At 52.1% G+C, this 13257-nt stretch overlaps 1 protein-coding gene across 3 annotated transcripts in view; it reads right to left on the bottom strand.

Moving 5' to 3' along the window:
* AK7 (adenylate kinase 7) overlaps nt 1–13257 on the bottom strand; it is a 33633-nt gene that overhangs the window by 13754 nt on the left and 6622 nt on the right. For all 3 annotated transcript variants that reach the window (XM_081138739.1, XM_081138738.1, XM_081138740.1), the window contains exons 5-12: nt 11710–11820; nt 9356–9436; nt 8731–8819; nt 5452–5542; nt 4507–4584; nt 3305–3454; nt 2258–2386; nt 1125–1251 (exon numbers count right to left, since the gene is read on the bottom strand). In XM_081138739.1, coding sequence (XP_080994865.1) covers nt 1125–1251; nt 2258–2386; nt 3305–3454; nt 4507–4584; nt 5452–5542; nt 8731–8819; nt 9356–9436; nt 11710–11820 — 856 coding nt within the window. The remainder of the gene's footprint in view (nt 1–1124; nt 1252–2257; nt 2387–3304; nt 3455–4506; nt 4585–5451; nt 5543–8730; nt 8820–9355; nt 9437–11709; nt 11821–13257) is intronic.

Here is a 13257-nt window from a genome sequence, read left to right as displayed (position 1 = left end):
GCCGTGGTGGGGAGCCGCGGGCCGTGGTGGGCAGTCAGGCCCCAGGAACAGAACTTCTCAGCGACAGGTCTTAGGCCAGCGCTGCGCATTTGTTCTTGGGCACCCCGGCTGAACCGCCTGAAGTAATGCTCCCGGAGGGGTGTTAACTGTCACGAGAGCCAGCACATAATCTTGTTCACTATCCCGAGACCGAGTCTCCGCCTCGCTTCCTCCCACCTCTGTAATTGTCCTTAATCTTAATCTTAACCGAGGCCGCCCTGTTATTTATTCTTCAGAGCGTTTGAGATTTTGCTCCCAGGCATATGTCGTCAGTTTGGCTCAAATTCTTATAAAAATTCTCTACGTTTTTGGTTTGGATGTTTCTTGTGTCCAACCACGAGTAGGGATATTTTCCCACGGATCTGGTATATTTCTTCCTGCATCAATTACGGGTCTGCGTTATTCATCAATTTTTTTCTATTAAGGATTTAATGATTTTATTGGTTTGCCTGAGTATTTTATATATTAAGGGTATTAACTGTCATACTGGCGCAGGCATTTTTTCCTGGTTTGTCTTTTGCCTTTTAATTAATGATTTTTGATGCTTATAAAATATTTATGACTACACATTTGATTTTTAAAACTTAGGTCGTTCTTTCCCACCCTTTTTTTTAAAAAAAAAAAAAAAAATCTTTTTATTGATTTTTAGCAAGAGAGGAAGGGAGAGGGAGAGAGAGAGGAACACGGATGTGCGAATGAGCATCAATGTGCTGCCTCCTGCGTGGGCCCCGCGGGGACCAAGCCTGCACCCCAGGTGTGTGCCCTGGGCGGCTGAGCCGCACCCGCAGGCTCTTTCCCGTCTTATGCTCCATCGCCGAAATATTAATAGTGAGTTTTTTTTCCCCTGGGAGGGGAGATCCTAAGTGAAATTTCTTGGTGGTGGTTATAATTTTTGTACTTAACTTATAATAGCAAATAAACTTTTGTAACGGGGGGGGGGAGGATGGGACGGAAAGACTCACAGACCAAGTCAGAAAAATAAAATAGATTAAAAAATAAAAATGTTGTGCTGTTTACCTGGAGCAGGAAAGGAAAGGCAGAGGCCAGGCCCCGCGGGGGGCGGCGGGCCAGGCGGGCGGCGTTACCTGCGTTCTGCTCCATGCTCTCCTTGATGCCGTCCAGCAGCTCCTGCGCGTCCTCCGAGGTCTCGTCGTCCTCCTCTTCCTCGCCGTCGTCTTCTTCCCCGCCGAACTTGGGCGCCACCAGGGCCTCCTGCGCACAGGGGTCCCCCAGTGGGCCGGTGCCCTGCGCTGGCCCGCTGCCCGCTAGCCGCCTGCCACGCGGGGGCGAGGCGTGGGGAAGTCTCTGAACCTTCCTCTCAGTGTTGCTCTGAGCCTAAAACTGCTCTAAGAAAATAAAGTCTCTCTTTTAAAAAGCATTTAACACATAAACCGTCTGATAAGTCCCTGAGAAACGCACATCAAGAATAGTAACTTAAACGCCCGCCCGGCGTGGCTCAGCGGTGGAGCTTCCACCTGGGATCCAGGAGATCACGGTTCCAGGTTCGATTCCCGGTCGGGGCACAGGCCCGGGCTGTGGGCTCGATCCCCAGTCGGGGGCCTGCGGGAGGCAGCCCATCAGTGACTCTCTCATCACTGATGTTTCTCTCTCTCTCTCTCTCCCCCCCTCCTTTCCTCTATCTGAAATCAATAAAGATACGTTTTAAAAAAATAATAATAAGTTAAAAAACACACAAAAACTGCCCTGCCGGGCGGCCTCAAGAATTGAGCATGGACCTAGGATCTAGGAGATCGGGGTTTGATTCCCGGTCGGGGCACACGCCCTGGTCTCGGGCTCTGATCCCCAGCAGGGGGCCTGCGGGAGGCAGCCGATCAATGACTCTCATCCTTGATGTTTCTCTCTCTCCCTCTCCCTTCCTCTCTCTGAAGTCAATAAAGACATAGTAAAAAAAAAACATAACAAAAAAAGCAAAAAAACCTAAAAAGGTCCCAGTCAACAGAGAACAGGAGATACACTTTGAGCAGCAGCTGCAGACAGACTAAATTCAAGGGCAACCCGAGAAAAAGATGTTTCCACCTCACAGAGAAGAGCCCCATGGGATTTGGTGTTTTCATAAGTGGGGCCGACAATAAAATCCAACGAAAGTGACAAATCCCTCTGCAGGACGTCATGTAAAATCAGTGGCTTCTTTAGGACCCGACTAAGAAAAGCATTTTCAAGACAGAAGAACTCCCCGGGGAGCAGGGGGGAGTCATACCAGCTTCGCGATGGCTTCGGAAATGACGTCCTTCATCTTAATGTGATGGAGCTTGTAGTACTTGGTCAGGACCGTGGCGATGCTGGACTTCCCCACGGCAGGAGGACCGAGGATGCAGATCTTAATGGGCTGGGAGAGGAGAGGTCACGGGTGAGCTCCTCGCGACCCCCCCGGCCGGTAGCTGCCGGGGTGCTGTGGTCTCGGGTGGGCCTCTGAGCTGCGGGTCCTGCGAGGCGACCTCCCCATCCCTTCCTCTGCCTACAGTGGGCACGGCCTGGGCGTGGGGAGCGGGACACTAGGCCTGAGCTCAGGAGCACCCACAACGGAAAGCGCTAGAGCAGGACACGCCACCAGCCCCACGTGACCGTGTCACTCCTGTCAAGACCACAGAGAAACGGGAGGAGCTCTGCTCCGGTGTAGATAGTGCTTCATTTATCGCCTCATGAATACTGTTTCTGGACTGAACTTGGCCTTTACTTACACTTTCCTTTAAAAAAAAAAAAAAGAGAGAGAGAGAGTAAGCCCTGGTGGGTTTAGCTCAGTGGCTGGAGCGTCGGCCAGCAGACCGGAGGGTCTCGGGTTCGATTCCAGGTCTAGGGCACGTACCTTGGTTGCAGGTTCGATCCCTGGCTCTCCCCTCCCTCCCTCCCTTCTACTCTCTAAAAATCAATGGAAAAAATATCCTCGAGTGAGGGTAAAAAAAAAAAAAAAGAAGAATCAGACTTCTCCGCCCTCCCCCCACCCTCTCCCACTCGTATATCCAGGGCTGATATACGGGGCACCGCGCTTTTCTCCTTATACAGACAACCCCGTGACAATCCGTCTCCAGCCTCCCGTCACGTTCGACGTGTGTCAAGCACAGCTGTCGTTACCGATGTGAAGTTTACAAAGTTTTAATATCCGGTTGACAGCGTTAATATAATACACATGTAGGTGGTTAGACCTGGACAAATGGGTCAAACTGAAAAATAACGTGAAATAAGAAATTGGGACATTAGAGACAGGACGTGCTTTCGCTGCTGCGACGACGGGAGGGGTTGCCCTTACCAGCAATCCTCTGCTCTGCTTGTACTCTTTGAGGATGCTGTTGATATTTTCCACAAATCCTGCCTGGGCGACCCAGCGAATGTTGAAATTCTCCTTCACGTGGAGGCCTTCCATCCTCAGGTTCACCAGGAGGTGGTCAATGTTCTCTTGCTAAGAGGTAAGGGCACATTAGAGATGTGTCTCTTTACTTTGATTTTGACGGTTATAACAGACCCAAATCTATTCTTTTTAAAGAAAAATAGACACCCATGGGCCGCACGTGCGCGTCCATTAAGGCGGCACTGGGTATTGGCGGAGCGCCCGCCGCGATGCTCTGACCCACCTGCCCCTCCCCACACCGGCCGGGCCGGCCTGCGGTCACACAGCCGCTCAGAGCAGGAAGATACTGGAGTCCACGTAGAAGGTTGCGTCTTTAAAATGTTTAACTGTGCCTGGCCGGTGTGGCCCAGTTGGTTGAGTGTCGGCCCATATACCAGGAGGCTCGATCCCCGGTCAGGGCACATGCCCGGGGTGCGGGCTCGATCCCCGGTCAGGGCCCTGCAGGAGGCAGCCGATCAATGACCCTCTCGTCATTGATGTTTCTCTCTCCCTCTCTCTGAAATGATTAAAAACATATTTTTAAAAAAATGTTAAAAAAAAAAAAAAAGTTTAATTTTGTCTCTTTTTTGAACAGTGCAATCCTGTGGTTCAAAAATCCCAGAGAACAGGATGTGGAGGGAAACGGTCCCTTGGATGCCATCGCCACCCACCCACCCACTTCTGCTCCTGCGAGGCAACCAGCGGCGCCCGCGCTTTCAGACGTTTTCTCCAACGTGGAGCTGTGACCCGTTCATCCTAAAAGAGGGACACCCCCGAGCTGGCTGGACGCGCAGGCTGCCCGACCAGCGCTGTGCTGGCCTTGGTGGGGGTGGACTCTGCATCTCCGCCCCCGCTTGGGTTTTAGACAGAGGCCAGAGGGAATGACACCCAGGGTCTGCGCAGCATTTTCCGCGTCCGACAGCTTTCAGATGCCTCTTCTGACCGCCGCCCCGAGAGCGGCTCCGAACAGAAACCAGGCCCGCGGGAGGGACAGGATCGCTGCTTTAGGGCTGCGCGGGGGGAGCCGCAGAGCGGCCTGGAGGCCGGCATCCTGACCGCAAACCCCTCGGGAGCCACTCCGTTTAGGAAAAGGGCAGAAAAAAAATAGTCTCTTATATACTGACTGTCAATTCCTTGGTTAGGAAAGCGTTTTCTTTGAGGACTTTCTGGATTTTCCCGGGGCCGGTGTGCTTACTGATGCACTGTGAGGGGAAGAGAGAAATATCGTTTGGTTTACCTGTATGGTTTCAAAAAGTTCTCAAGTGAATGTCCCCCCCCCCCCGCCCCCCAATTGCAAAGCAGAGGGGAGCCCGCTGAGCACTTGCTCATGTATTTAACCGTGGCCCCTGCGTGCCTGCGGGGAGGTGGGGAGGCAGGGAGGGTGCAGAGGAAGCTTCTGAGCTGAAGGTGACCGATGGGGGGAAGGGCTGGGGACGCTAGCTGGGCTCCCAGGTGACAGGTGGCTTTGGTCAGCGCAGCGGGGACTAGAGGGGGAGCCCTGACAGACGCAGGGCTCCCGGGAGCTGCCGGCCGGTTTGGAGAACCCGCCCATCGACGCATCGAGGTGTGTGTCCACAGAGCCATTTCAGTTTTCCGGTGGGTGACCTGTGTGTGGCCACCCTCAGAGGCCTTTCCTGCTGCCCTCACTCAGTCCCTGGAGAAAAGCCGTTTGGCCTGTCCCTCCCCAGCCCCCGCACTGCCCGCGCGGTGGGGAGTTCGGTTTTACGGGTACTGGACTTTAGGAGTCCCCAGGCTCGCCAGCACACCTGATTCTATAACCACGCTTTAGGGGGGAAATGATTTAGGCGATGTCACCAAGCCCTGGCTGGCTCGGCTCCGCGGTCAGAGCGTCGACCCGCAGACTGAAGGGTCCCAGGTTCGAGTGCGGCCACGGGCACGTGCCTCAGTTGCAGGCTCCGTCCCCTGCCCCAGTTGGGGCGCCTGCGGGAGGCAACCAGCTGACATCCGTGTTTCTCTCTCCCCAAAAAGCAATGGGGAAAAAATATCCTCGGGCAGGTGGGGATTTAAAAAAAAAAAAAGCCACCAAATGCGGGGTAAAGTGGCCGTACCTTGACGAAGTCTTCCAGGGTGTGGACGGACTCGTCCACGGCCACCAGGTAGTGGGGCTTCGGCACGTGGTCTATCACGTTCTGGATCACGCTGCAGGGCGACAGGGAAGGTCGTCACCGGGGGGAAGGCAAGGCCGTGTAGTGACCCACAGCACCCCCCCCCCGCCCCGGCGGCGCCCGCGCTTCAGAAACGATGGCCCCTCCTTTCCGCAGGACCAAGCTCAGGGTCAGGCGAGGGCCTGCACTACAGCGAGGGCGCCGGTGAGGACCGTGCGCGAGGCGGCCTGTCAGCGACCTCATCACTGGTGTTTCTCTCTCTCTCCCCCTCTCCCTTCCTCTCTCTCTGAAATCAATAAAAAATATATAGATAAAAAACAACAACCTTTTTTTTTTTAAAAAAAAAAATAAGAGTTCAGTGACATTTCTCTGGCCGAAGGGCTACCGGGTTTGAAGCCAGATCCACCCAGCACCAGATCCGTCCAGTGTACTTCGAAGGGCGCCTGTCCCCACGGGCCCACAGTGTATGAAGTCTGCCCACGCGGGCTCGCGGAGGCTGCACGGCAGTGCTTTGCCGTAGGTGTTTCACCAGGGAGACACAGATTCGGAGAAGCGGTTGCTTTCTTACGGGGCTCACACTGCCCCCGGGGCTGGGCCTAGGCCGCTCGAGCTGGACTGGTAACGCCGGCCAGCACTGCCGAGTGGGCCGCTCTGTGGGCCTTCCGGGGGCTTTCCCATTGCACTCACGCAGCGGTCGGCCCAGGCAGGTGCTGTGGTTACCCTTAGCTTACAAACGAGAAGATCAGACACAGAGAGGTGAAGCAGCTTTCCCACAGTCACAGGCTGGTGAGAGGCAGAGCAGGGGTCTGAGTACAAACGAAAGGATCCCAGAGAGAAGCAACAGTGGATGGAAGCTTAACGCACGGCTGTCAATCTACCTCCATCTAGGCTTTTTTTTCTTTCAGTAAAATGAAAGTAAAACAAAAGTACACATCTAAATGTCCATTTATTTTATATTAATTTCTTGGAACGTGCCATCTTTTAGTTCCTTCCTTTGTTAAATATTTGACAGTCTTCAAAGGAGTCTTTGGAAAAACATGCCACTAAGTCCTTCTGTAATGGAAATAATTTAACTCTCTGATTTATCTCTTTGGAACGAATGCTAAGCATTTTTGTTTTAATAATGTAAAATATCCCTTCGCGTCTTTAAAACCTAATAATGTGAAATCTCTGCAGAAAAGCAGGGCGCCCTCAGCCCTTCCAGGCGCGGGGTAAAAGCTGGCTGGAGCGGGCTAGGTTTTGTATGGAGTCTGAAGCTTATACGATCCAGGGGATCCTTTAAGGAAAATAATAAAACTTAACCTGAGGGCCTTGGAAGAGACCCATGCCGGGGAGGGATCCTAAAGTGAAAGCTTCATTTTTTCCCCCCAGTAATTCTGCCTGGGATTGTGACCAATTTCCTAGTGGCCAGTGGACGAGAGGAAGAGCGGAGTCTAGAAGCCAGAATCTCAGGGACGAGCTGAAGCTGTCCCGTCCATGGAGGGGGGAGTGGGCAGTGTGTCCCGTCCATGGAGGGGGGAGTGGGCAGTGTGTCCCATCCATGGAGGGGGGAGTGGGCAGTGTGTCCCGTCCATGGAGGGGGCAGTGGGCAGTGTGTCCCGTCCATGGAGGGGAGAGTGGGCAGTGTGTCCGGTCCATGGAGGGGGGAGTGGGGCAGTGCGTCCCGTCCATGGAGGGGGCAGTGGGCAGTGTGTCCCGTCCATGGAGGGGGGAGTGGGCAGTGCGTCCCGTCCATGGAGGGGGGAGTGGGCAGTGTGTCCCGTCCATGGAGGGGGCAGTGGGCAGTGTGTCCCGTCCATGGAGGGGGCAGTGGGGCAGTGCGTCCCGTCCATGGAGGGGGCAGTGGGCAGTGTGTCCCGTCCATGGAGGGGGCAGTGGGGCAGTGCGTCCCGTCCATGGAGGGGGCAGTGGGCAGTGTGTCCCGTCCATGGAGGGGGGAGTGGGCAGTGTGTCCCGTCCATGGAGGGGGCAGTGGGCAGTGTGTCCCGTCCATGGAGGGGGCAGTGGGCAGTGTGTCCCGTCCATGGAGGGGGCAGTGGGCAGTGTGTCCCGTCCATGGAGGGGGGAGTGGGCAGTGTGTCCCGTCCATGGAGGGGGCAGTGGGCAGTGTGTCCCCTCCATGGAGGGGGCAGTGGGCAGTGTGTCCCGTCCATGGAGGGGGCAGTGGGCAGTGTGTCCCCTCCATGGAGGGGGGAGTGGGCAGTGTGTCCCGTCCATGGAGGGGGCAGTGGGCAGTGCGTCCCGTCCATGGAGGGGGCAGTGGGCAGTGTGTCCCCTCCATGGAGGGGGCAGTGGGCAGTGTGTCCCCTCCATGGAGGGGGCAGTGGGCAGTGTGTCCCGTCCATGGAGGGGGCAGTGGGCAGTGCGTCCCGTCCATGGAGGGGGCAGTGGGGCAGTGCGTCCCGTCCATGGAGGGGGCAGTGGGCAGTGTGTCCCGTCCATGGAGGGGGCAGTGGGCAGTGTGTCCCGTCCATGGAGGGGGCAGTGGGCAGTGCGTCCCGTCCATGGAGGGGGCAGTGGGCAGTGCGTCCCGTCCATGGAGGGGGCAGTGGGCAGTGTGTCCCCTCCATGGAGGGGGGAGTGGGCAGTGTGTCCCCTCCATGGAGGGGGCAGTGGGGCAGTGCATGGGGAGCAGAGGGGATAGTAAAAAAAACCCAAAACAAGCCCCTGGACCTGAAATGTAGACTCGATGGACCACAAATAGAGTGAACCATCTTTTGGCCCCTACTTAAGTCAGGGTCTGCAAAGCTGGAGCGGGGCCTGCGGGCCCGTCTGGAGCACAGAGCTGGGATACCCTGTGAGCGTGAAAAACACGTGTTAATTTTACCTACAGTTGCCAAAAACAACCCACTTCAGCTCTAGAGTCCGCAATCCGACTTCTGGACTTTACATTGGTGGGCTGGACGTATCAGTCTCGCCTGGGACAAACCAAGACACAACTAGGTCCCAGAATGACGCACAGACCCAGGTCTTCCTTTTCCAGGACCGGAAGACATGCTGTTCTGCGGGCCAAGTTTTTAAAGGATGGGCCTGACCTTGTCCTCAGAAGTGTGGACACTATTTCATCAGATGCAAGTGGCCATAGCAACAGGGCCTTCTGCACTGGGCTGTTGCGAAGGACACACGCAGTAACACACGTAAGGGGCTTCTCCACAGATGTTCACATATACGGACACGAGTCAGAGGACTCGGGGGAAGTGACGTCTCTGGGAGAGCACTCACCCCGCTAGGTCAAGAACGTGAATTGCTGGAATTACGTTTGATCCGTCTCCAAAAACTGGTAGTGCAGGGACCTCGCCCAGCCAAGCCAACTGAAAGAAAGGAAAGCAAAAGCGAATTTCCCCGGTACACGTGTGTGCCGCTGCGGCTCACATACAGAGCCACGGGCAGGGGCGCCACGGGATCGATCTGCCCCGTGCAGTAACCATCAAAGGGAGCCTCAAAGAGAGGTTTTGGTAAATCAGCTCTGCTGAGGTTTATCAAATCCCATTTAGATAAATGAAGTGCAGCCTCAGAGCTAAAATGCTTCTCAAGAAATCTATAATCTCATCGGCTGTGTTTATTAGTCATCTGCACGCTCCCCACATAGAGAGAAGATGCTTACGGAGCGTGAGGTCTTGGACTGAGAGAGACACACCTTTCCCTTTGTTAATCTGACAGTGTGACTACAAGTTGTCAATAATGGGAAAGAAACCAGGCGGTTATGGTCCACGCCTTTAGTCCCCCAGCTCTCTGCTGTTATACTGGCATAGCCACGTCTAGAAGCAACCAGAAGTATCTTCAACTGTATAATCTTACTGTAAAACATTAAAGAAAAAAATCCCCATAGTCATAGAAAAGTCATAACCTTAAAAAAATAATGCAGGATGCCTCCTTCCACTCCATACTGAAGCCCAGCAGCAATTACGTAAGTCGCGAATTTTTTTACCTATTAGGTAAAATACAGGGAAAGAAAAGCAAGTGTCATATTATTAACCCTATTGAACCAGATTATTTTACTGGTTAAATATGAGCACTTTAGGAAATCTCATGACCTCTTTCAGGCTTCTAAGGTGTTGTTTAAGATAGAGATAGTACCTTTGAAAGGGGATACTGAGCTCTGGCCAGGTGGCCCAGTTGGTTGGGGGTCGTCCCGTGCACCAAAAGGTTCTGGGTTTGATTCCTGGTCCGGGCACATACCTTGGTTGTGGGTTCGATAGCTGGTTGGGGCACATTCGGGAGGCAGCCGATTGATGTTTCTCTCTTACGTTGATGCCTCCCTCTCTCTCTCCCCTTCCCTCCTCTCTCTAAAAATCAATTTTAAAAAATCCACCCCGTGTCAGAGGAAAGAAACAGAAAAGCATGTCAAACCCAGCCAAGGTTTTGGAAGGAATTCTAAACTTAGCCTTGTGCTTCTCAAGGGTTTGTCTTTCAAATTTAAATTACCCGCTTAATTCATTTTAGACTGTCATTCACATCAATTAGTGAATTACATAAATAATCAAGAAATCATGGATTTTCTACTTGGGGGGAATATCCAGTGTTTAATAAAATAATACAGTTATAGGGTTTGGAACTGGAAGAAATTTAGACCATTTAATCTAGTCTTGCCCCCCCTTTATTATATTTATTTTAACCCCAAAAGTTAAATAACTTGGCTAAGGTTATAAGTTAATGGGGTAGGAAAGTGGCTATAAATTCTAATCCCAGTGGTTCCCACCAAATATTTTATACTCACGGTGTTTGTATTGCCGAAGTAAAATAATAATAATAATTAATAGTTGGACAGAACTTGAACTTGGGGGACAAAGCTCCTAATGTAATACCCTCTGAGAACACTAGGTGTCACCTTAGGACTACATTTACATACCACTGCGGCTGGTCTTCAGCTCCCGGGGAAAATGTAGTGGGGGGGTTCGAATCTTTAGATGTTTGGGGCTCTATATAAGTTCCATGAGCTCAGTGAGGACCATGATAATAGCACTTAGTTCACAGAATTTTGAGCATAATGCATTAGATCCATGAGGACTGCATGAGGCACCATTAGTAAAACGTTCAGCACAGCCCCTGGTAAACATTTATGAGCCCGCAATTTTAGCTCTTAGGACTTATTCATCACCAGGACATTCCTGTTCTCTATTTCGATAAAATATAAGAGAAATAAAATTATTTCATTATATATATAAAAATGATAAATTTGGCTGCAACAGAAGGCTATAAGCTACTATTGCTGTTCACACGAACTTCTCAGCCATAGGTATGTCCTAATGACCGGTGACCTGGGTGTGTCAAGATCAGCTCTATGGAATGATGGAGCTTTGGAGTCAGAAACAAAAACACGACAAAACCCACAAGCTGATGGATCTAGACTTGAATCACAGCTCCACCACATGACACTGCTTACCACCTGGGTCCACATCTGTGAAATGGGGATAATTATGTGCGTCTACAATATGGTTGTTGTAAGGAGCAGATCAGACAAGGCCAAGAAGTGCTCAGAATGCTGCTCAGTAAATCCCACCTATGTGACCTTGAGCAAGTTACTCAACCTCTGGAAACCTCTTATTTGTAAGATGAGGTTAATGTGCACTTTAAAAAATATATATATATATCTTTATTGATTTCAGAGAGAGGAAGGGAGAGGGGGAGAGAGATAGTAACATCAATAATGAGAGAGTCATTGATCGGCTCCCTCCTGCATGCCGATCGAGCCCGCAACCTGGGCATGTGCCCTGACCGGGAATCGAACCATGATCTCCTGGATCCTAGGTCGACACTCAACCGCCGAGCCTCGCCTGGCCGGGCTAATGTGCGCCTTTTAGAGTTGTCACAAACAAATGAGAGAGATTCTGGAAAAAGGGAAAACATGATCCCCCCACTCCCGCCATTCCAGCTCTGAGTTATTTGCCTCTTCTGGGCTGAGCAACTCTTTGCACCCCCAGACTCCTTGGTAGGCAGGACCTTGAGTTCTGCTGGGAACCCGACACAAGGCCTTCAACTTAGTGGGCTGGACCAGAACCTGGGTCAGGACAGTGCCTCTTGGGGTGAGCCTGGAGCTCAGAAATCCGTGGGTGTAAGGACAAGGGAACCACACCCGGAGGTGTCAGCCGAGCCGAGGCGAGGCGATGCGCGAAAGCACACGGCACAGCCTGGCCGCGCCCCTCCCTCACGGCCTCAGAAAAGAATTCTCTTACCCCAGGCGCTGCACCCCTCCAGACTCACATTTTTCCCAAATTTGAGAACCATCTTCTCCGCGTTTATGTGGTCCACAAAGTTAGGATGGTTCTTTCTTCTTCGGTAATCCTCTTCAGTAAACGGAATCTCCGAGTCCTCCTGGGAGAGGGACAGGGCCAAGCTCGCAGTTAGAGCGGCGGGGAGCCAAACGCGGCGGGCTCCTGTAAGCTCAAAGTGCTCTAAAAACTACTGCTTATTTTTATCATGACTTCACGTGCTTGAAAGTGTTTTAGCTAGATAATTTTTTATTTTTATAGGGAGAGGAAGAGAGAGAGATCAGTTGCCTCCCGCACAGCCGGGACTAGGGATTGAACCCGCAACCTTTTGGTGGACAGGACAACGCCCCAGCCAACTGAGCCACACCGGCCAGGGCTAGCTAGCTAAATTTTATCATTTAAACTTAATCTAAACAAAATTCAAAATTCAAATGCCTTCTTTTATTTTGAATGGTGCCAGGTTGTTACTGTGGCTCCACACAGTCATTAAATAACCCATTTCTTTTTACTTACTTATTTATTTATTTATTTATTTATTATTATTTTTTTTATTTTTTTATCTTCACCTGAGGATATTTTTACCATTGCTTTTTCAGAGACAGTGGAGGGGAGAGAGAGAAAGAGGGAGAGAAGGAGAGAGGGAGAGAAACATCGATGTGAGAGAGACGCATTGATTGGTTGCCTCCTGCATGCTCCCCCACAACTGGGGCGGAGCCTGCAACCCAGATACGTGCTCTTGGCTGGAATCGAACCTGGGACCCTTCAGTCCGAGGGCAGGGCCAATGCTCTAACCACTGAGCCAAACCGGCTAGGGCAATAAGCCATTTCTTAACAGTTCTTGCACTGTACGTACTTTTGTTCTGAATCTAAATTGTGATTTTTCCCCCTCTCTCTTCTACACTGCCCCTTGCCCTCAGGTCAACCCCACGTGCATAAGAACATGCCACATGCAAGTGTCTGTCTCGGGCTGCAAAAACCGGTTTCATCGGATAAGATGGAATATCAGTTTGCCCTGAGAACAGGGCTGAAAAATGTCTCCCGAGAGTCCACTGAGCTGTCCTCACGCCCAGTCTCTCCCCGACTCACCCTCCTATGCTGTCTGTCCCCTGGAGGGAGGCATCTGGAACGACTAGGTTAAGCCCACTGGAGAATCGCAGGGAGAAATGAGTTCCACGACACAGTGATTTTCCCCAGGTCCATCCAGACTTAGAGGTCCTACTTGGAGTAGGATTTAAAAACATATGTTCAGTGAGGAGCCTTTCAATCACATCACATTGGTCCAAGTTAAATGACCAGTCCAGAGCGTCTGCGTGCAAGGCTTACGCGAAACACCAGAGAGGCAGAAGGAACAGGCCCCGAGGTAGCACAGCCGCTGGCAGGTTTGAAAAATGGGAAGAACCCAAACGACTGGAGCCAAGCTGGGGACTGGTAGCGAATGAGGTAGGTGATGGCCGGGTTATTGGGGCTGGTGGACCGTGTGGAGGGCTTTAGATTTATTCTGAGGGTGGCAGGAGGCATTGAAGGGTTTTCGGCAGGACTG

Source organism: Miniopterus schreibersii (genome assembly GCF_964146895.1).
Source record: "Miniopterus schreibersii genome assembly, chromosome: 1".
NCBI classification, from domain to species: domain Eukaryota; kingdom Metazoa; phylum Chordata; class Mammalia; order Chiroptera; family Miniopteridae; genus Miniopterus; species Miniopterus schreibersii.
Note: the sequence above shows the minus strand (reverse complement) of the source record. Positions and strands in the feature narration are given on the sequence as shown.